The sequence below is a fragment of the Xenopus laevis genome, chromosome 1S (assembly GCF_017654675.1).
Source record: "Xenopus laevis strain J_2021 chromosome 1S, Xenopus_laevis_v10.1, whole genome shotgun sequence".
NCBI lineage: Eukaryota > Metazoa > Chordata > Amphibia > Anura > Pipidae > Xenopus > Xenopus laevis.
In genome coordinates, this window is record NC_054372.1 from 5,240,431 (window position 1) to 5,262,982 (window position 22,552).

The 22,552-nt window shown below is 39.4% G+C and overlaps 1 protein-coding gene across 1 annotated transcript in view; it reads right to left on the reverse strand.

The window, feature by feature from the left end:
* Nucleotides 1-22,552, reverse strand: part of dnaaf9.S (dynein axonemal assembly factor 9 S homeolog) — an 84,571-nt gene that overhangs the window by 26,593 nt on the left and 35,426 nt on the right. Inside the window, exons 8-17 of the mRNA XM_018242969.2 lie at nt 20,640-20,738; nt 17,185-17,240; nt 11,759-11,894; nt 10,927-11,008; nt 10,350-10,386; nt 7,857-7,944; nt 6,742-6,818; nt 5,749-5,793; nt 4,235-4,274; nt 3,835-3,946 (exon numbers count right to left, since the gene is read on the reverse strand). Of these exons, the coding sequence (XP_018098458.1) occupies nt 3,835-3,946; nt 4,235-4,274; nt 5,749-5,793; nt 6,742-6,818; nt 7,857-7,944; nt 10,350-10,386; nt 10,927-11,008; nt 11,759-11,894; nt 17,185-17,240; nt 20,640-20,738 (772 nt within the window). The remainder of the gene's footprint in view (nt 1-3,834; nt 3,947-4,234; nt 4,275-5,748; nt 5,794-6,741; nt 6,819-7,856; nt 7,945-10,349; nt 10,387-10,926; nt 11,009-11,758; nt 11,895-17,184; nt 17,241-20,639; nt 20,739-22,552) is intronic.

A 22,552-nucleotide genomic window follows, 5' to 3' on the forward strand; every position in this document is an offset into this window, starting at 1 on the left:
ATTCAGGTTACGACAAGAAGAAAATAAACACACGAGGGAAGTAATTATGTCAATTATTTTACAGCTACACTTTGTTTTGTGTTTTGTGTCCATGAGTTGAAAGGCTACAATACACCTACTGGAATCTCACTATCTAGGCCCGGCCTGCAAGAAAAACTTACACCCAGAGTTGACAGGCACAACCTACTTATTATTCTTATTTTACAAACAAACGGGATTTGTTTGCTTAGTTGGGTTTTTTCAGTTTGTGATCACAGCAGTTAAAATAAACATTAGTAAAACGTATGACAAGTATAGGGACAATAGACAATATCTTCTTTATTAAAGGGGAAGGAAACCTAGTCGGGGCAAACCCCCCACCCCCCCCCTCCCGTTTGTTGCCCACCATCCCTCCTCCCCCCTGGGCAAATGCCCCTAACTTGTTACTTACCCTTCTGCGCAGGTCCAGTCCAGGGAATTCACAGACGACATCTTCTTCCACGCGATCTTCTTCCTGCTGTGAACGGCGCATGCGCAGTAGGATCATTTCGCCGGTACGATCTACTGCGCATGCGCGTGACTTTTGGCGCATGCGCAGTAGATCCGTACCGGCAAAAGGCTCCTACTGCGCATGCGCCAAAACGCCGTTCACAGCAGGAAGAAGATCGCGTGGAAGAAGATGTCGTCAGTGAACTCCCTGGACTGGACCTGCGCAGAAGGGTAAGTAACAAGTTAGGGGCATTTGCCCAGCGGGACGGGTAGGCCAGGGGGGAGGAGGGAGGGTGGGCAACAAACGGGAGGGGGGTGGGGGTTTTGCGCCGACTAGGTTTCTTTCCCCTTTAAAGGGCAGAGACACACGCTTAGATTTGGGGAGATTTAGTTGCACAGCGAAAAATCGCCTCTTCTTTGGGCGACTAATCTCCCTGAACTGCCTCCCACCGGTGAGAATCTAAACCACTGATGGGATGGCACTCGGAGTGCTTAGTTTTCCGAAGTCGCCCGAAGTTTGCTCGTGAGGCAACTTCATTAAACGAATTGCACTGATTGCCATCCCATCGGCAATTTACATTCTAGCCAACGGGAGGCAATTTAGGGAGATTAGTCGCCTGGAAGAAAAGATTTGTTATTGGGCGACTAATCTTCCTGAAGTTAACTTTTAGTATGTTATAGAATGGCTAATTCTAATCAATTTTCAATCGGTCTTTATTATTTCTTTAATAGTTCTTGAATTATTTGCATTATTCTTCTGACTCTTCCCAGCTCTGTAAGGCTACAAATGTAGTTATTTTTACTTTGTATTACTCATCTTTCTACTCGGGCCTTTCCTACTCATATTCCAGTCTCTTATTCAAATCAGTGCATGGTTGCTAGGGGAATTTGGAGGCTAGCAACCAGATGGCTGAAATTGCGAACTGGAGAGCCGCTGAATAAAAAGCTAAATAACTCAAAAACCATAAATAATAAAAAATGAAAACCAACTGCAAATTGTCTCAGAATATCCCTCTCTACTTGATACTAACAGTTAACTCAAAGGGGAACAACCCCTTTAAAGCAATAGACTTGATATGAAATTTGTGGGCATGCAGCTGTTATGATCTGAAACTCCCATGATCCCCTACCAGGCACACAACCCTTTAACACCCAAAGGTTAAAGGGTTGGGAGATGTGACAGTATTTTCTCAGCTAACACGTAACACATGAATGGACTAAACTCTATAGTTTGCAGGAGTTTTCCACAATGACAAAAGATCAGTGTAATCTAAAATGACAGCTTCTTTTATGGGTTAAACACAGTGTAAATAATAGACTTGTGAACACTTCTGTGCTTCTTTCACTCTGTACTATTTTATAGCAGTAACTGAAGCCACATACACACTTTCAGGCACACTTATCAAAGGTCGAATTTTCGAATTCATGTGAGTTTTTAAAAACTCCCCTAAACCCCCATAAATTCGATCAACTGTATTTGATTTAAAAAAAATCAAATTTTTCAAACTCGAATGAATTAAATCGACCTGAAAAATCGAATCGAATTTGAATCGGATTTAAAAAACTCGACTCGAGTTTCGAATTCATGTGAGTTTTTTTTCAACTTCAATAAATTTGAATATACTCAAAATTTGATTGGGAGGTTATTTAAGAAAAAAAACGAATATCTAAAACATGAAAGAATATTACCGACCCGAAAACTCAAATCGAATTCAAATCAAACCCGACTGAACTCAAATTGAGTTTTTTCTCCAAAAAAAAAAAAAACTTGAATGCCAGAAAAGCTATTAAAGGAGAAGGAAAGGTTAAAAGTAAGTAAGCTTTATCAGAAAGGTCTATATAAATACACCAGTAAACCCTCAAAGTAATGCTGCTCTGAGTCCTCTGTCAAACAGCACATTTCTTTCCTTCTATTGTGTACTCATGGGCTTCTGTATCAGACTAACTGTTTTCATCTTAAACCTCCAGGGCTAGGGCTTGAGCATGCTCAGTTTGCTCCTCTCCCTCTCCCTCCCTCCTCCCCTCCCTGCTGTAATCTGAGCTCAGAGCTATGAGTGAGCAGGGAGAGACTCAGGCAGGAAGTGATGTCACACCAAGCTAATATGGCAGCTGCTATCCTAAACAAACAGAGAGAACTTCTAGAGCTGTTTATTCAGGTATGGTAAAGCATTCTGCAGAATAAATATAGCGTTCTAGCTTGCACTATTGTGGCTAATCTATTGGCAATAAACTGTCTTGGAGCTTTCCTTCTCCTTTAACATCTTCAAATGGGTCACTGGACCTCTCCCACTGACTTATACATGAACTCGGCAGGTTTTAGGTGGCGAATAGTTGAATTCAAATTATTCCCAGGGTATAGGTTTGATTAATCTCAAAATTTGAAGTTTTGACAATTTTTTTTTCCGAAAATTCTAATTCAAATTAACTATTCGAACCCGTGCGTGGGTAGATTAAGGGCCAAGAGCAGAGTGGTTTTCTAAGGTGACTTGATAGAGTGTATTCAGTGTGGGAAGCTAGTTCAAGGGATTCTGTCATTAATTTAGTTCTTATTTCTAAATTACACTGTTTACACTGCAAATAATTCACTGTACAATATAAAATGTCATTCCTGAACCAACAAGTGTATTTAGTTGTAATATTGGTGTGTAGGTGCATCTCAGCTCATTTTGCCTGGTCATGTGATTTCAGAAAGAGCCAGCACTTTAGGATGGAACTGCTTTCTGGCAGGCTGTTGTTTCTCCTACTCAATGTAACTGAATGTGTCTCAGTGGGACCTGGATTTTACTATTGAGTGCTGTTCTTAGATCTACCAGGCAGCTGTTATCTTGTGTTAGGGAGCTGCTATCTGATTAGCTTACCATTGGTCTGTTGTTAGGCTGCTGGGGGGAAAGGGAGGGGGCGATATCACTCCAACTTGGGGGGGGTGATATCACTCCAACTTGCAGTACAGCAGTAAAGAGTGACTGAAGTTTATCAGAGCACAAGTCACATGACTGGGGGCATCTCTTTTGAGAAATGGATTGCAGTGCTAGAGCAGCACTATTAATTGATGCATTTTGAAAAAAAAAAAACCTTTTTCCCCATGATAGTATCCCTTTAAGCATATTGGTTATGCTAGTCAGCACCACAGTCACTATCCCTAGACCAGCTCTCTGTCTCTCCTCGCCCTTATACCAGTTGTCTGGCTCTATCACAAGCACAACAGCAATTAACTTTGGTACACTGGCAAGTTTCTGAAGGAACTCGCATGGCAGCCTTTTTATCCCCCTCATGCAGAATTAAAGAACCAGGCAATTTACATATGCAGGGCTCATGGATTATTTCGATTACAGAATTGCAGCAATATAAAAAAACAATGTTGCTTACCTTTCTCTTTCACATTGATCTGGGATTTCAGAAATGATTCAGAGAACACAATAGATCCTAAACATCCTCTTCCATTTTGTAAGTCTGGAATGTCATACACTGACATGCTGGCCTGCAATATAATGAGATGCATGTGCTGGAATATCAAGCATGTGAGAGTGGTGGAATGCCCAGCTACCCAAGCCTTTGTGACTTTGCATAACTGTTTTTTTTGTTGTTTCTACCCAACTAAGATCTCTGTAGATGGCTAGTAAACAGTATTTTTGCCTGGGTTTACAGCTTGGTAGGACACAGCTGCACATAAATCTTACAAACATCAGCCAAACCAGTCAAGTAGATAAATAGAGCAAAAAATCAGTTTAGGAGATGTTTTTATATAGAAATAAACAATACTACTTACTGTATTAACCAAATGTAACCCATCGTCCAATGGTACAATCCTAGAAGGTAAAACAACGATTTTAGCAATCAGCTGCAATCAGAAGAGGTAGAAACTAACAATTCATAAACTGTTTTTTAAGGAGCAATCCTTTAAAGGCTGAGAAAGGGCTTCCAAATAGTGATCCAACAGATTAAGTGCAAATGGTTGGATCAAGGCTATTGGGTCATTTTTCAAGATATATTAATTAAATTCAATGACATTTTCTTTTTCTCAGATCACTGTTTTAGGATTCGGATTTGGCCGAATCCATCTGCCTGGCTGAACCAAATTCTAATCCTAATTTGCATATGCAAATTAGGGTTGGGGGAAATCCCAAGTAAAAAATGTTTTCCCCTTCCCACCCCTAATTTGCATATGCAAATTAGGATTTGGTTCGGTATTCATCTGAATCTTTCGCAAAGGATTTGGGAGTTCGGCGGAATCCAAAATATTCAGTGCATCCCTAGTTTAGATTACACTTTATATAGTCTTAAATGGTCATTAAACTTAAGATCACTTTGTTGGGCATAGTCACCAAATAAGTAGACTTTTTTGCTGTCTCCAGAGGTTTCCTCAGAAATCTGAAGCAACTCATATGTTTTACCCCAGAGATTGACTTTATCACTAGCAGTAAGGGCAGAGACACGCGCTCAGATTCGGGGATTAGTCGCCCAGCAACAAATACCCTTTTCTTCAGGGCGACTAATCTCCCCAAACTGCCTCCCGCCGGCTAGAATGTAAATCACAGTCGGGATGGCAATCGGTGCGCTAGGTTTTCCGAAGTTGCCTCAAGAAGAAAGTTCGGGCGACTTCAGAAAATGAAGCACTCCGAGTGCTATCCCGTCATCGATTTAGATTCTAGCCGGTGGGAAGCAGCTCAGGGAGATTAGTTGCCCCGAAGAAGAGGAGATTTATTACCAGGCGACTAAATCTCCCCGAATCTGAGCGTGTGTCTCTGCCCTAAAGCATTTGGAGGAGATTAGTAGCCTTCAGAAGGGGAGAGTTACCCTTACCATGCAGGCAGTCCCCGGGATATTTATTATTAACATGTATTTATATAGCGCCAACATATTTTGTAGTGCTGTCCGTACGGGTTATGTACGAGATAGGGTCTGTAGGTTTGTTTTTAAGTTGAATTTGTATGTAAGTTTAAACAGGTACAATTACTTATTAAATGCAATTTAGACAGATGTTTGTCTTAACATAGAATTTATTTTTACCTTTCTGTGCTCTGCAGTAGACAACACAACCCAGAAGGGATTGGGGCAGGTGGTTTATTAAAGCCAAATACTAATAAAGGCCAAGCAAACCACAGTACAATACTGTAATAGCCTCTGTTTGTAAGTATGAGTTGTATGTAAGTCGGATGTATGAAACTCGAGGAACCCCAGTACTGAAATAAACACCTAAGTAGGGAGTTCATGAAAGCTTTCTCAGGTCTATGCTTTTGAAGCACAGAAATTCATTACATACATATCAGGGATAAAACATACCTTCCAAGACTATTCACAGCATCAATTTGAAATGTTACTTTAGACCTATAAAAGAAAAAACAAATAAAAAATGTAAGTTACCATATACTGAATTATAACTAAGGGGACCTACGTTGCGTGTGTTTGTTCCATTCTCTTATCTTGTGTGATAATAATAAAAATGAAACCTTTACATAGCTACTAGGAGTACACGTTTCTTTTGTCTGGTATGCGATATAATAAAATGCCTGCTTTAGTGCAATAAAAGAATTCTTGCTCCCTCCCCGTATTTACATTACAAGTTACTTATAACATAATACTGATACAACATACGTACAGTATACAAAGGTCACAAAGGTATACAAAGGTCAGTTTGATCAGCCAATGAACCAGCCTACATGTTTTTTCAGTATGGGAGCAAATCAGAGCACCCAGAGAAAACCCACACAGACACACAGATTTATTAAGGGTCGCATTTAAAATTCAAATTTTCTTTATGGTCTTAACTCTCAAATTTGAATTGTATATTATCCAAACTCGATTCGAGTTTTAATTCGAATTTCCTCATATTCCCTTTAAGAACTCAAATTCGAATATTCGCCACCTAAAACCTGCCTAGTTCATGTATAAGTCAATGGGAGAGGTCCAACCATCAATTTGGACATGCCACTAGCCTTCCTGACATTCAAATTTTTTTCAGAGAAAAAACAAATCAAATTTTAGTCGAATTCAATTCGAGTTTTTGAGTCGGTAAAAATCGCAACAAATTTTAGATATTTGATTTTTTATCAAATAACCCCCCCAGTCGAATTTTAAGTATATTGGAGTTTAAAAAAACTCACATGAATTTGAAATTCGACCTTTAATAAATGTGTTTCTAAAAGAATACACAAATGTCCTGCAGATGTGTGTGTGCATAAACAGGGTGCTTGTACAGAATGGCTCAGAATATACACCCATGTAAACAAATCAACTTTTCAACAGTTTGCAAAGTTCATACGTTTTCAGACAAACCTTAATGAAGATTTTATTTGCAGCAGGTTCATGGAGTCCAACTGGGCCCAGAGAGTCTGCTCTGCTGCCTCCTTTGCCTGAATAAAGGGAAATAGATTGAGACCATCATTAACATCCATTCATTTAAATATTATTAAATATTTCTCTCTGGAAAAAAGAGAGAAAGTAGGAGCAATTGAATTTTCTTAAAGGGGTGGTTCACCTTTATGTGAACTTTTAGCATTTTATAGGCTGGAACTACACGGTGCGTGTTCTTCAGATCAGACGCGTGAGAGGAATCACAGGAGTCACGTGGGATGAACACGACACGACTGTCAGGTGAAGACGCAATGTGCAGCGTTCGCATCCGACAGTCGCGTTGTGTCGGATGCAGTTTGTAGATGCGACATTTGTACTACTTACATTATATTCGGTGCATCCAATGTAACACCTGGCTCTCATTGCGCTGGATCTGAAGAACATACACTGTGTAGTTCCAGCCATAAAGTAGCCAGTTTTTATCAACTTTGTAATTGGTATTCATTATTTATTTTGTATAGTTTTTAATTATTTGCCTTCTTCTTCTGACTCATTCCTGCTTTCAAATGGGGGTCACTGACCCCATCTAAAAAACAAATGCTCTGTAAGGCTACAAATTTGTTGTGATTGCTAACTTTATTGATCATCTTTCTAGACAGGCCTCTCCTATTCATAGTCCAGCCTCTTAACTAGAGAGCTGCTGAATAAAAAGCTAAATAACTCAAAAACCATAAATAATAAAAAAATGAAAACCAATTGCAAATTGTCTCAGAATATCCCTCTCTACATCAGGGATCGCCAACCTTTTGAACCCGTGAGCAACATTCAGAAGTAAAAGGAGTTTGGGAACAACACTAGCATGAAAAATGTTCTTGGGTTGTGATTAGCCATTTGGTAGCCCCTATGTGGATTGTCAACCTACATTGAGGTTCTGTTTGGCAGTGCACTGGTTTTTCTGCAACCAAAACTTGTCTCCCAGCCTTATAAATCCATATTTGTTTAATTCTTTTTACTAGGTATATTGAACCAAAGTACAGAAAACAACCCCTTATCTGGAAAACCCCAAGTCCCAAGAATTCCAGATAAAGATCCAATACCTTTGATGGGCTTAAAGATTTAGCATAGCTGGCAATACCAACAAGCACAGCTTCCACCACAGCAGCATATATCTGTGACAGCAGAGTACTAAAGAAAAGCAAGAACAAAAACAAGATTAAAAAACCCTTAACTTTTCAGAAAGAATAACAACAGGGTGGGCAAGCACATTCAAATGTAAAAAGAGTTGGGGAGCAACACAAGCATGAAAAATAAGGGCTGCGATTGGCTATTTGGTAGCCTCTGTGTGGACTGGCAGCCTATAGGAGGGTCGGTTTGACTGTTTACCTGTTTTTAATGCAACCAAAACTTGTCTAACAGAGGCCATAGCTTTAAAGATTTTTAAAGGATATTTTCGTTATTGTAAGAACAAGATTATATTGAAACGATCATTTAAATCATAAAACAATTTGTCCATCAACTAAAAAGACCATTTCAAGCAATACTGTCTAGTTGTAGCTAGGACATCAGTGGCTAGCTGCCTGTTTGGCCCTGCAAACAACCGGACAGCCAAAAATTGAAAAATAAGCACCTGCTCTGAGGCCACCGAGAGCAACATCGATAGGGTTGGTAAGTAATATGTTGCTTGTGAGCCAATGGTTGGGGATCACTGGGCTTCTATGTACATCAGCTCACAAGTGCCTGCATCACCCTATGTCAGGTTGTGATAGCTTGGAAAGTGGTCACAATGCTTTTCCAGGCTACTATCACCTCACACGTACATTACCGTTATAGAATCCAGCACACACAGTCCCTCTGGGCATTTAGTTGATCATAGGCTAATGCAGGGCCGCCATTAGAAATCACAGGGCCAGTACAACAACATTTTTGTTCAGGATCCCCTTATAAGTTAAAAAAAACTGTGGCGCCAGGGCGCCCCATAAAAGTTTTTTTTAATAATTGGTGACCAGCCCCCCCCCAAGTTAAAAAACACTGGCACCAGGGCCCCCCCTTACAAGTTAAAAAGAAACATTGGGGCCCTAGAGAATATTTTACATTGGTGGCAGGGGCCTATAGAGTATTAAAATAATACATTGGTGGCTAGGGGTTTAATAACAGAAAAAAACACATATTGGTGTTCAGTAGAACTGAACTTGTGGCTTCAGGACTTTTACTTCGGCTCCTTTGGTGACTTCAGGTCTTTTTGCTTTGGGACTTCAACTTTGGCTCCTTTCATGACTTTGGGTCTTTTCACGACTTTGTGACTTCAACTTCAGGTCTAACTTCAGCTCCTTTCATGGCTTCGAGTCTATTTGCGGCTTCGAGACTTTAACTTCGGTTCCTTTCATGGCTTCGGGTCTATTTGCAGCTTCGGGACTTCAACTTCGGTTCCTTTCATGGCTTTGGGTCTATTTGCAGCTTCGGGATTTCAACTTCGGTTCCTTTCATGGCTTCGGGTCTATTTGCGGCTTTGGGACTTTAACTTCGACTCTTTGGCTCTTCAGGAGTTTAACTTTGTCTCTTCTGGACTTCTTTGGCTCATCGAGTACCCCCTGTGCCCCCTATGGCGGCCCTGGGCTAATGGTACACTTAACATTTCTACACTAGTGAAAAATCATTGGTGAAAAATCCAACCATTCAAGAGCCTTTAATGTGCACTGACAAGTTTATGCCATTTGTGTTAGTGCCTACTTCCATGGGTAATTAGGAGTGGGTGGTATAGCTACACAAGAAAACCCCTAGGGTGACATTGGTGGAGAAAAGTCCACGTGTGCCGTAAGCCTAAAGATAATACTGATGCTATTTTGCCATTTCTGCTTCGTCATTCTCAGGACTGTCATTTTTTCAGCCTGAAAATCACGTAAGGAAGTTAGGCTGCTGCTCATGTTGTTGTGTTAACATCTCTTTGAAATTGTTATCCCTTAACCCCTATTTGTGTTATTTACAAACAGGAAGAGCTATTATTATGACAAAGAAGGATATGGCATCGCCCTCTTCAATTCTGTCAAAAAGGAATTTGTGAAAGTGCTTTGTGTTGCATGTAGTTTCCTGTCCTATGTTACTTCTATTGTTAGCATTGTAAATATTTTCCTTGACAATAATGTGAATGGATGATATACAGAGACAACCTACAAGAAATAATAGGAGCTCCAGAAAAGCATAAACGTACACTATAAGATCTTACTTAGAAAGTAATACGGTCTGCAGTTAAAAATCGTTTTTATTGTTCCCTGTTAGAAAAAGTACAATAAATGCAAATTGCAGCACAAAGGGTCTTGTTTTTAGCCTGCACTAAACCCTCTTAATTTGACCTTCAATCTAGGATTGCAGTACATTGTGAAGGCAGCTACACTGAATGTGAACCTATACCCAAACACAAATGTGTACTGAGCAAACTGGTAAAGCACATTATTAGTATGTGGACACACAAATATCACTATAGTCCAGAGTAAGGAGCCAGAATAAACTATTTCTGTTTAGTGCATATCCGGGTTCCATTTAGACTTTAGTATTTTACTACTATAAAAAACAGTGTGGATTGAAATTATCCTTACATGTGGTCGTTCTTCTTTTGTGCATCGTTATCCTTTCCTGGAAGAGGGAATAATAAAAACATTTTAGGAACTTCTAAAGTTTGTATACGTGTGAAGGAGAAGTGGCAAAAGAAATGGCATGCCTTAGCATTACCAGAAGCCTATGATGTTGGCACCACATTAAATAAAGCATAATAATGAAGAAGGCAAGAGACAGATAGTGAGTTCTCAGCATCCATACAACCTACTTATGAGCAAATTGCATAGGAATTGGAAAGAATTCATTTTTTACATACAATATATAAACATACATGTAAAGGCCAAATGACATTCATTTATTTGTTCAATTAGCTAAAAAATAAGTAATATATGAGTCTGCTGACGGGAGGAATCCAAAGAGCCTTTTTCCTGGAGACAGACAGCAGAATGAGGTCTGTCAAAAAGGCTTCCATAGAGGCCCTTGCTCCCTGAGTGATGGCCATAGAGAAGGCTGAAATTGGCACAGTGCACAGCCATGTTGTTGGCATGTATGTTTAGCTGCACATGTAGGACTATACTAACAACATAATAGGAGACATTTAGTTAAATCGATACTCACCTAAGTAAGGGATATGAGTGCTTCCAAAAAAGTAAGTCCTGGAACAAGCCAAAGGTCCTTTCGGGGAAACACACTGAGCCACCTGCACAACATGATCAAGTAAATCAGTGACATGGATCACCAAGCCAAAAATAGGAACCTTCTATAAGCTAATAAGCTCTTTATGATAATTTGTGCCCACCCACTCATTGGGGCATACAGAACTGAAACTAGGCCACAAATAACATATCAGCATCCAGGGTACCACTTATAAACAGGTAAAATTGAATTAAAATTACTTTCTAAATTGTAACCCAGAAAGGATAGTGATAACTATAACAGGTATTAGACCTATTATTTTGAATGCCTGTGATCTGGGTTTTTTTTGGATCAGGGGGCCTTTTTTGTAATTCTGATAACCATACCGTTAGTCTATTAAGAAACAATGACACCTTCAATAAACCCAACAGGATTATTTTGCCACCAATATGGATTTATGTAGCATTGTTAGAATACGAACAAGGTGTCGTTTTATTATTGTAGCGAAAAAGAAAATTATCTTTAGAAATCAGAACTACTTGCTTAAAATGAAGAATATGGGAGACAACCTTATCATAATTTAGAGCTTTCTAAATTAGGAATCCCATACCTGTATTGCTATGTAAAATCAGCATCTAAAAAGCATCATCAAATGTCTTTTCAATGGTCTGACAATGCAACTTCATTCAACTTCAATTTTCTATATTGGTGGAAATATACAGAAGACCAACAAACTAGTGTGTAAACTAGATCAGTTGCCATGCAGACAAAAGTTTGCTTGTGAACACTACACTACACAGAAACTAATACATACCATGTGCTTGGCAGTATTGCCCCCAGGACCAGTGTTTCTAACCAGGTGGCCTTCAGATGGAAAGATAAAGTTGCCCGGCTTCAGATTTTCTCTAGTGGAGTGAGTGCCGAAGAGAACAAAAGGCTGTCTGTAGGGACTAAATAGACAAAAAAAATGAATGTTAATTACACATTGATATAAACAATACTTACTATTTCTAAATAATAAGACATTTCTGTCACATCTCTTTAAAACCACAATTTATTATATTTGTTTGTTCCTCAGTTAAGTAATAGATCCAGTGTCTATGTATGGCATGACATTAAAATACAAGTAAAGTTATTAATCAGGTCCACTTCCACATCAAAGGAGAAGGAAAGACTAAAATTAAGTAAGCTTTATCAGAAAGGTCTATATAAATACACCAGTAAACCCTCAAAGTAATGCTGCTGAGTCCTCTGTCAAAGGAAACACATTTCTTTCCTTCTATTGTGTAACAGATACAGAAAAGGCAAATGTGCTAAATCAGTTCTTTTCTTCAGTGTATACAATAGAGGAGTCTGAGTTCCCAGGCTCACTTCATAGCTGTACTGATGGCTCAGCTCAATCTAGTCAGTCATATCAATCAGGATATGATTCATAAAGCTTTAATAAAAATTAATGTAAACAAGGCTCCAGGGCCTGATGGCATAAAGGGTTCTAAGAGAGCTTAGTTCAGTTTTAGACCAGCCCCTATTTCTGATTTTCTCAGATTCGCTTTCATCTGGTATGGTGCCTATGGATTAGAGAAAAGCTGATGTCATTCCAATATTTACAAAAGGGATTATGATCTAGCCTGGCAATTATAGGCCAGTAAGTTTGACATCTGTGGTGGGCAAATTATTTGAAGGCTTGTTAAGGGATCACATTTAACATTTTGTCCTAGTGAATGGCATTATGAGCAGCAATCAGCATGGCTTTATGAAGGAATAGGTCATGTCAGACAAATTTGATTACTTTTTATGATGAGGTTAGTAGGATGCTGGACAGTGGGGGGGGCGGGGGCAGTAGATCTATTTGGATTTTGCCAAGGCTTTTGATACCGTGCCCCACAAACAACTGCTTTCTAAACTAAGGTCTGTTGGGCTTAAAGGGGAAGGAAACCTAGTCAGCGCAAACCCCCACCCCCCACCCGTTTGTTGCCCACCCTCCCTCCCCCCCTGGCCTACCCGTCCCGCTGGGCAAATGCCCCTAACTTGTTACTTACCCTTCTGCGCAGGTCCAGTCCAGGGAGTTCACAGACGACATCTTCTTCCACGCAATCTTCTTCCTGCTGTGAACGGTGTTTTGGCGCATGCGCAGTAGATCGTACCGGCGAAATGATCCTACTGCGCATGCGCCGTTCAAAGCAGGAAGAAGATCGCGTGGAAGAAGATGTTGTCTGTGAACTCCCTGGACTGGACCTACGCAGAAGGGTAAGTAACAAGTTAGGGGCATTTGCTCAGTGGGACGGGTAGGCCAGGGGGAGGAGGGAGGGTGGGCAAGCGCCGACTAGGTTTCCTTCCCCTTTAAATAAGTCTTTGCACATGGATAGGAAACTGGCTACAGGATCGGGTACAGAGGGTGGTTGTTAATGGCACATTCTCTACTTGGAGTAAGGTTCTTAGTGAGGTCCCTCAGGGCTCAGTATTGAGTCCACTTTTATTTAACTTGTTCATTAATGACTTGGGGGAGGGTGTTGTAAGTAATGTATCAGTGTTTGCAGATGACACAAAACTATCAGCCCAATTAATTCCATCCAGGATGTGGCACTTGCAACAGGATCTTGACAAACTGGCAATCTCCTGCACCTGGGATGTAACAATATCCACTTATACCCTTAATGGGACTGCACTAGGCAAAAAGGGAAGGAGGGGGTCCCACTGTATAGAGCACTGGTAAGGCCCCATCTAGAATATAGCGTACAGTTTTGGTCTCCATCACTCAAACAGGACATTATTGTATTAGAGAGGGTACAGAGAAGGGCAACTAAGCTGGTAAAGGGAAAATCTTAGCTATGAGGAAAGACTGGCCAAATTGGGGATGTTCACGTTGGAGAAGAGGCGCTTAAAGGAAAACTATACCCCCCAAACAATGTAGGTCTCTATTAAAAGATACTGAGTAAAACAGCTCATGTGTAAAACCCTGCTTCATGTAAATGAACCATTATCATAATAATATACTTTTTAGTAGTATGTGCCATTGGGTAATCATAAATAGAAAATTGCCATTTTAAAAAATAAGGGCCGCCCCCTGAGATCGTATGATTCACTGTGCACACATACAAACCACATGTAAGGTCACATGAGCTAAAAGGTCACATGTAAGGTCACATGAGCTAAAAGAAGCCTTTTGCTTCCTCACTTCTTCCTGTTACAGTTAGTGTTGTAGTATTTCTGGTCAGGTGATCTCTGAGGCAGCACAGATAGAGTCACGAAATGGTGGTTCAAGGCAAGAGATTTAAAAGGGCAATATTTATGTAAATATATATTCCAGTTTGGTAAGATTCTTTAATATGTCATTCAGTTTGATATAAACTATCTGTTGCTTAAATATTCATTTTGGGGGTATAGTTTTCCTTTAAGGGATGATATGATAACTATGTATAAATACATAAGGGGATCATATAATAATCTCTCTAATGCTTTATTTACCAGTAGGTCTTTCCGACTGACACAAGGTCACCCCTGGATTAGAAGAAAAGAGGTTCCAGCTAAATATTGGGAAGGGGTTTGTTACAGTGAGAGCTGTGAAGATGTGGAATTGTCTCCCTGAATCAGTGGTACAGGCTGATACATTAGATAGGTAACACTTGGTGTTTAGCAAGTGAGGGAATACAGGGATATGGGAGATAGCTCATAGAACACGTTGATCCAGGGACTGGACCCATTGCCATTTTGGAAGGAAGGAATTCAGATGGTTTTTTTTTTGCTTTCCTCTGGATCAACTAGCAGTTAGGCAGGTTAAAAAAAGTTTAAAGGTTGAACTTGATGGATGTATTTTTTTCAACCTAACTTACTATGTCACTATGTTACATGGGCTTCCTGTTTTCAGCATAAACCTCCGGGGCTTGGGCTTGAGCATGCTCAGTTTGCTTCTCTCCCCCTCCCTACTGTAATCTGAGCCCAGATCTAGGAGTGAGCACATAGAGACTTAGGCAGGAATGATGTCACACCAAGCTAATATGGCAGTAGCTATCCTAAACAAACATAGAGAGCTTCTACAGCTGTTTACTCAGGTATGGTAAAGCATTCTGCAGAATAAATATAGTGTTATAGCTTGTACTATTGTGGCTAATCTATTGGCAATAAACTGCTTCGTAGCTTTGAAAAAAGATTTAGTAAAACTTATACTGCTCCAAAGTTTATGTTCTGGGCACAAGCATGTGCAAAAGACAAAGTCTGTGCCCTGTATATGCATTCTCTTAATTCTGCTTTTATCTACGTCAGATCACATCATCACTGAACCTTTACCACTTTTTCACTGACAGGAAAGCTAACGTCAGGTTTTCTTGGTGATGCCATCAGGCACAATTATGGCAAGAAATTTGGACTACTAAAACACACAGACTCAAACATTCTTTTCAAAGGAAAACGATAACTGGGCCTCAAGGGAAGAGGGCAGATTTGTACTGCGAGGATAAATCAAATATCTGTGTGTGAGCAATTTCCAATTCAGTCAAATTTGATCAAATGAAAAAGACAGTCAGTGGCCCACACACTAAAGAGAATGAATGGCTGGAGGGGAGGCAGGAAAAGTGATAACTGTACTCTTTCCTACATATTACCAAATTAGCAAAAGCTGGAAATACAACTCAAAAGACTTACAGTGAATAAATAAGTTCAGGGATCCAAACAGATGGTCTTGTGGGAAGGGGAAAAGTAATGTTGACAAGTTGTGTGCTAGATGAGGTCCAACATGTGTTTTTTAATGCATTTGTTTTGTTACTAACAGCCACAGGAATTCTGGTTATTTATAACACGCCTAGATAAATTGCACGGGCCATGAACTTTATTTATAATGCTGCTAAGAGTTGTTTCTTTAGTAAATTCATATTCCTTTAATAATATACGCACTGCTGTATTAGAGGTAATACAATCAAAGAACTGCAATGAACGTGAAACCTTGTGCTGTGTACATGATTGGAGGAATAAAGGCTGCAATACATTCTGTTGGACAAATTTACTAACATAGCACAGTGCAGTTGACATAAGCAATGCAGGCAAAGATCTGAAGGATTGCTATAGCCAACCGCACTAGTACAATTTACCATTTGTTTTTTAGTAAACTGACTTATATGTTAAAAGAGAAATGATCTTCTTTCTGTTTTACTTTAACCAGACTGGAAAATCCAGAGGCTAAAACTGATAAGCACATGCTGATAACAGCTGATAACTTGTTTTCTGCAGACCGAGTTGGCAGCTTATTGGACTGTGTATGGGGCCTATCAATCTGTATGCTCAACTGATATCTGGTGAAATATTGCAGGTTTGAAAATCACATTAATACAGTGCTTATATGATGGGTGTCCATAGATCCTTCGGTGTGATCTGGTAATTGGACAGTGGTGTGTGTGGCCAAATGGGGCTGAGATTCGCTTGCTTGGTGGCCTCTTCAAACAAGCAGATCTTGCAATGTATAGCCACCTTAAAGGGATACTGTCATGGGAAAAAAAAAATTTTCAAAATGAATCAGTTAATAGTGCTGCTCCAGCAGAATTCTGCACTGAAATCCATTTCTCAAAAGAGCAAACAGATTTTTTTATATTCAATTTTGAAATCTGACATGGGGCTAGACATATTGTCAATTTTCCAGCTGCCCCAAGTCATGTGACTTGTGCTGTGATAAACTTCAATCACTCTTTACTGCTGTACTGCAAGTTGGAGTGATATCACCCTCCTCCCTTTCATCAGCAGCAGCCAAACAAAAGAACAATGGGAAGGTAACCAGATAGCAGCTCCCTAACACAAGATAACAGCTGCCTGGTAGATCTAAGAACAACACTCAATAGTAAAAACCCATGTCCCACTGAGACATGTCCCATGTCCCATGTACATTGAGAAGGAAAAACAGCAACCTGCCAAAAAGCATTTCTCTCCTGAAGTGCAGGCACAAGTCACATGACCAGGGGCAGCTGGGAAATTGACAAAATGTCTAGCCCCTTGTCAGATTTCAAAATTGAATATAAAAAAATCTGTTTGCTCTTTTGAGAAATGGATTTCAGTGCAGAAGTCTGCTGGAGCAGCACTATTAACTGATTCATTTTGAATTTTTTTTTTTTTCCCATGACAGTATCCCTTTAACTGCTGATTCACACTTCATATACTATATAAATGGGAGCTGCTTTATTGCTTGCCTTAGTGGAGACATTAATAATTTTCAATGCTATCCAATTATTAACAGAACAAGTAACTGATTACCATACATACCTGGGTTCTGCAATATGGCTAGACAGCATCCCATGACTGAAATAACTTCTGAATGGCTAAGGAGAAGAAACAGCAAACATTACATTTGTGTGACAAACTAGAAGACACTTTTGGCATAATGAGCATTTCTTAATACTCCTTCTGGAAGCCCCTGCAGTGTGCTGAAGGATGCAGCTGAGCCCCAACTCACTATATCTTCTCGAATTGTCTGGGCAATCCTATAGTCTACCTTTAGTGTTATAACTTCCTTACAAGAAGTTAGTAGGGGTACAATAAGTAGTAAGGACTAACATCACTCCTGGTAAGACCAGCTGAAATGAACACAGAAACTGCAGATAGTTCTCTATGCAATCATATGAATTCCTCTGTACAAAAGTGATATTTAGCAGTAAATGCCTCACCCCAACCCACATGAGAAAGACACATAGGGTGTAGGTTAATAAACAGCGTTACAAATTAAATCACTTGTGGAGTGGAACTCTGCAATTTTCTAACTTTGCCCTTAAATATTATTTCTGTCCTGGATAGTTATTCTCTTAAAGAGACTCTGTCATGATTTTTATGGTGTAGTTTTTACTTCTAAATGACACTGTTTACACTGCAAATAATTCACTCTACAATATAAAATGTCATTCCTGAACCAGCAAGTGTATTCTTTAGTTGTAGGTGCATATCAGGTAATTTTGCCTGGTCATGTGCTTTCAGAAAGAGCCAAGAGTTTAGGATGGAACTGCTTTCTGGCAGGCTGTTGTTTCTCCTACTCAATGTAACTGAATGTGTCTCATTAGGACCTGGATTTTACTATTGAGTGCTGTATCTACCAGGGAGCAGGTATCTTGTGTTAGGGAGCTGCTATCTGGTTACCTTCCCATTATTCTGTTGTTAGGCTGCTGGGGAGGAGGGGGTGATTTCACTCCAACTTGCAGTACAGCAGTAAAGAGTGACTGAAGTTTATCAGAGCGCAAGTCACATGACTGGGGGCAGCTGGGAAACTGAAAATATGTCTAGTCCCATGTCAGATTTCAAAATTAAATATAAAAAAATCAGTTGGCTCTTTTGAGAAACGGATTTCAGAGCAGAATTCTGCTGGAGCAGCTCTATTAACGGGTGCATTTTGAAAAAAACATTTTTTCCCATGACAGTATCCCTTTAATATCTTGATATATTCCACATAGTACTGCTATGTTTACAATAACTGTACTCTTTGGGTATAATTTATTTTGCCAGTAATGTGAAATAAATAGAAGTGAATTCAAACAAAGCCTTTTATAATGTTAATGTTGAAAATATGTTATATCTAATATCCCAGTTACCTTAGTTATCTGTGGTAGTACAAACCACAGCCTGTTTAAAAAACTTTTCTGTCTGTCCATCACCTCTGCTTGCTAATGTAGTAAATTAGACACACCATGTGTGAAAAAGTCGGAGCAGTGACAGTCAGACCTCAGTACAAATGATTTTGAACAGAGATCAGCCTTTTGCCACACCGTGTGTTTCACACAGTTTTGGAATCGGTAACATTAATTGCAGTAGCTATTCTTCTCTGCCACAGGGAAGTAATGATCTATCCCAATTACAGCAACATTAACTGAAAATAATAAAAAACGTTTAAAGTTTAGAGGGGCCCAACATTATTTTGCTTTGTTGCTCGCTCACTTCTACTTACATCACTTGTAAGATGGCTGAATATGGGTGAGACCTGACTCAACTACTGTTCAGTCTAGTGTTTATTATAGCTTTGGGTGCTAAACTATTTATTAAAGGATATACTCTTTTTTTTGTTATAATTGCGGCCAGTGGACTAGTACAGGTATGGGATCTGTATCCATTATCCAGAAAGCTCCAAATCACGGAAAGGTCGTCTCCCATAGACTCCATTGTAATCAAATAATCCAAATTTTTTAAAAATTGATTTCCTTTTTCTGTGTAATAATAAAACAGTCGCTTGTACTTGATCCCAACTAAGATATAACTAATCCTTATTGGAAGCAAAACCAGACTATTGGGGCTATATAAAGTAGGGATGCAACAAATCCACTATTTTGGATTCAGCTGAACCCCCGAATCCTTTGCGAAAGATTTGGCCAAATACCAAACTGAATCCGAATCCTAATTTGCATATGTAAATTAGGGGTGGGAAGGAGAAACATTTTATACTTCCTTGTTTTGTGACAAAAAGTCAAGCAATTTCCCTCCTTGTCCCTAATTTGCATATGCAAATTAGGATTCAGATTCGGTTCGGACAGGCAGAAGGATTTGGTTGAATCCAAATCCTGCTGAAAAAGGCCGAATCCAGAACCGAATCCTGGATTCGGTGCATCCCTAATTTAAATGGAAACTGTCATGGGAAAACATATTTTTTTTCAAAACACATCAGTTAATAGTGCTACTCCAGCAACATTCCGCACTGAAATCCGTTTCTCAAACGAACAAATAGATATGTTTATATTTAATTTAGAAATCTGACATGGGGTTATACATGCTGTCAGTTTTTCAGCTGATCCCAGTCATGTGACTTGTGCTCTGATAAACTTCAGTCACTCTTTGCTCTTTGAGTGCTATCATCTCCCTTTCCCCCCAGCAGCTTAACAACAGAACAATGGGAAGGTAACCAGATAGCAGCTCCCTAACACAATATAACAGCTGCCTGGTAGATATAAGAACAACACTCAATAGTAAAATCCAGGTCCCACTGAGACACATTCAGTTACATTGAGTAGGAGAAACAACAGCCTGCCAGAAATCAGTTCCATCCTAAAGTGCTGGCTCTTTCTGAAAGCACATGACCAGGCAAAATTATCTGATATGGCTGCCTATAAGTCAATATTATAAATTAAAAAATACACTTGCTGGTTCAGGAATTACATTTTACATGGTAGAATGAATTATTTGCAGTGTAAACAGTGTAATTTAGAAATATAAATGACACCATAAAAATCATGACAGAATTCCTTTAATGTTTACTTGATTTTCTAGTAGACTTAAGGTATGGAGATCCAAATTACAGAAAGATCTATTATCCAGAAAACCCCAGGTCCCAAGCATTCTGGATAACAGGTCCCATACCTGTATTAGCAAGTCCCAAGGTAATCAGTGGTAGCTTCAGGCAGTGTTGGACTGGGACACCAAGGGCCCACCCAAAAACCTTTGACCAGGGGCCCACCAATTAATCTTAGACCAGGGGCCCACTCTCAGTACTATTATTCTTCCTCTCCTCACTCAAACTCTATTCTCCTAGTCTCTTTTCTTTACATACTGTAATCTATTTTTCCATCTATTTAGCCTCTTTGTTCTAATAGAAATAGGGAATGGCCATGAAATAGGCCAATTATTTAGCAGCATGAGGGGCCACTGACACCTGGGCCCACCGGTACTTTTCCAGGTATCCCTGTGGGCCTGTCCGACACTGGCTCCAGGTAGTATCTTATTAATTGTTGTCTCTTCATTTAACATACCTCTCCTGCTTGACACTCTGATAGCTCCAGCATAAAAGGGATTTCCGTTTCAAAATGTGAAAACAAGTTTGTCCACTGATGTTCAAATGTGATCAAATCCTATAGGAATGAAAAAATACATCAATTACAATCTACATAAAATGCAAATTCTGTTCAATAATGTGAATTCTGTCATCTGAGATGCAGAGCACCGGCTGCTCTCTGCCTGCAGAGAAAACACTGGCAGAGAGAAGTTGATGCGCTCCCCTCCACCATATGTTTTCACGGACAGGCAAGGTGTGCAGACACAAGGGCTCATTTCACATTCATAGACGCAGAGGGCAACTCATTTGTATGCCAAAGTAACGCCTGACATACTGAAAATATTTGGCACAACATCGCTCAATTGCATCCAAAAGTGCATTTTGCTCACTGCATCAGGTTAAGTGAATATGCCCTATAGCCAAAAGGTGACACACAAGAAAAAGGAGCACATCAGCTTCTCTACAGCCACAGACAAGACGCAGGCAGAGAGAAGTGAGGCTGCAGATTGTTGACATTAGCCTAATAATAAAGAGAACCTTCCCCTTTCATTACTGATTTACTGTTAAACAACCATTATGATTCTGGAAAGAACCTTGAGTTTAACAGTGTAACAAAACTAAAGATAGCTGATGTAAGATACAGGGCATATAATATAGCATGTGAGATAATGACTTTACAGTATTACTGCAGTCTTCTTTGCTAATGCAATTTTATATCATACTTACTCTTAAAGGAATTGTTCAGTATAAAAATAAAAACTGGGTAAATAAATAGGCTGTGCAAAACAAAAAATGTTTCTAATATAGTTAGTTAGGCAAAAATGTAATGTATAAAGGCTGGAGTGACTGGATGTGTAACATAATAGCCAGAACACTTCTTCCTGCTTTGCAGGCTCTCTCGGCTTCCACTGATTGGTTACCAAGCAGTAACAAATCAGAGACTTGAGGGGGGCCACATGGGTCATAACTATTAATTATGTCCCATGTGGCCCCCCTTAAAGTCACTGACTAACTCAGAGTTAGAGAGCTGAAAAGTAGTGTTCTGGCTATTATTTTATACATCCAGTCACTCCAGCCTTTATACATTACATTTTTGGCTAATTAACTATATTAGAAACATTTTTTTTATTTTGCACAGCCTATCTATTTACCCAGTTTTTATTTTTACACTGAACTGTTCCTTTAAAGAGCTGGTAACATAGTATGTTGCATTTTACAGAGCTCATTTGTTATTTGCTATGTAAATGTGTGTCCTGCAGCTCTAATTCAATATGAATGGCTGATCCCATGGCTATACAGCTGCTTATTTATATAAGGTATATATGAGCCTCAGACATACATGTTTGTACCAGTAAAAGGTAAGTACACTGTACACATTTAGATACAATAAAAAAAAACTTCATTTTGTTGGTGTTGCTGGTCCTTTAGGATTTGTTATCACAAGGCTGGCCATATGAAGGTTTTCCAGGTAGATTTTGCCTCTGAAAGAGCTCCAGACATATATAGTGTAGGTATGGCGTCATTTTAATAGGTTATTATCTATGAACATAATTGGCTCCCTACACAAAAGAATTTTAAAAGCCCTGGGTTATTGCAGAATTTTACTTTATTTTACATTTCATTCCACTACAGAGCAATTTATAGTGCTAATTTTCCAGGCATGCGCTATTCAAGTACACTTGTACTATTTCTATGTTAACAATTTGAAATATGTATACCCCTAACAAGCTTTTGATTTTAGATCTATTATCAGTGCTCTCTGACTCCTGATACTGCTGTAATAGAGAAGATATTGCATGTGGCTTCCATGTTTATGGTTTATTAAAGCAAGTGGAGTCTGCCTAATTATATGGCATCTGCAATACTGACTACACATATAAAGGGAGATAG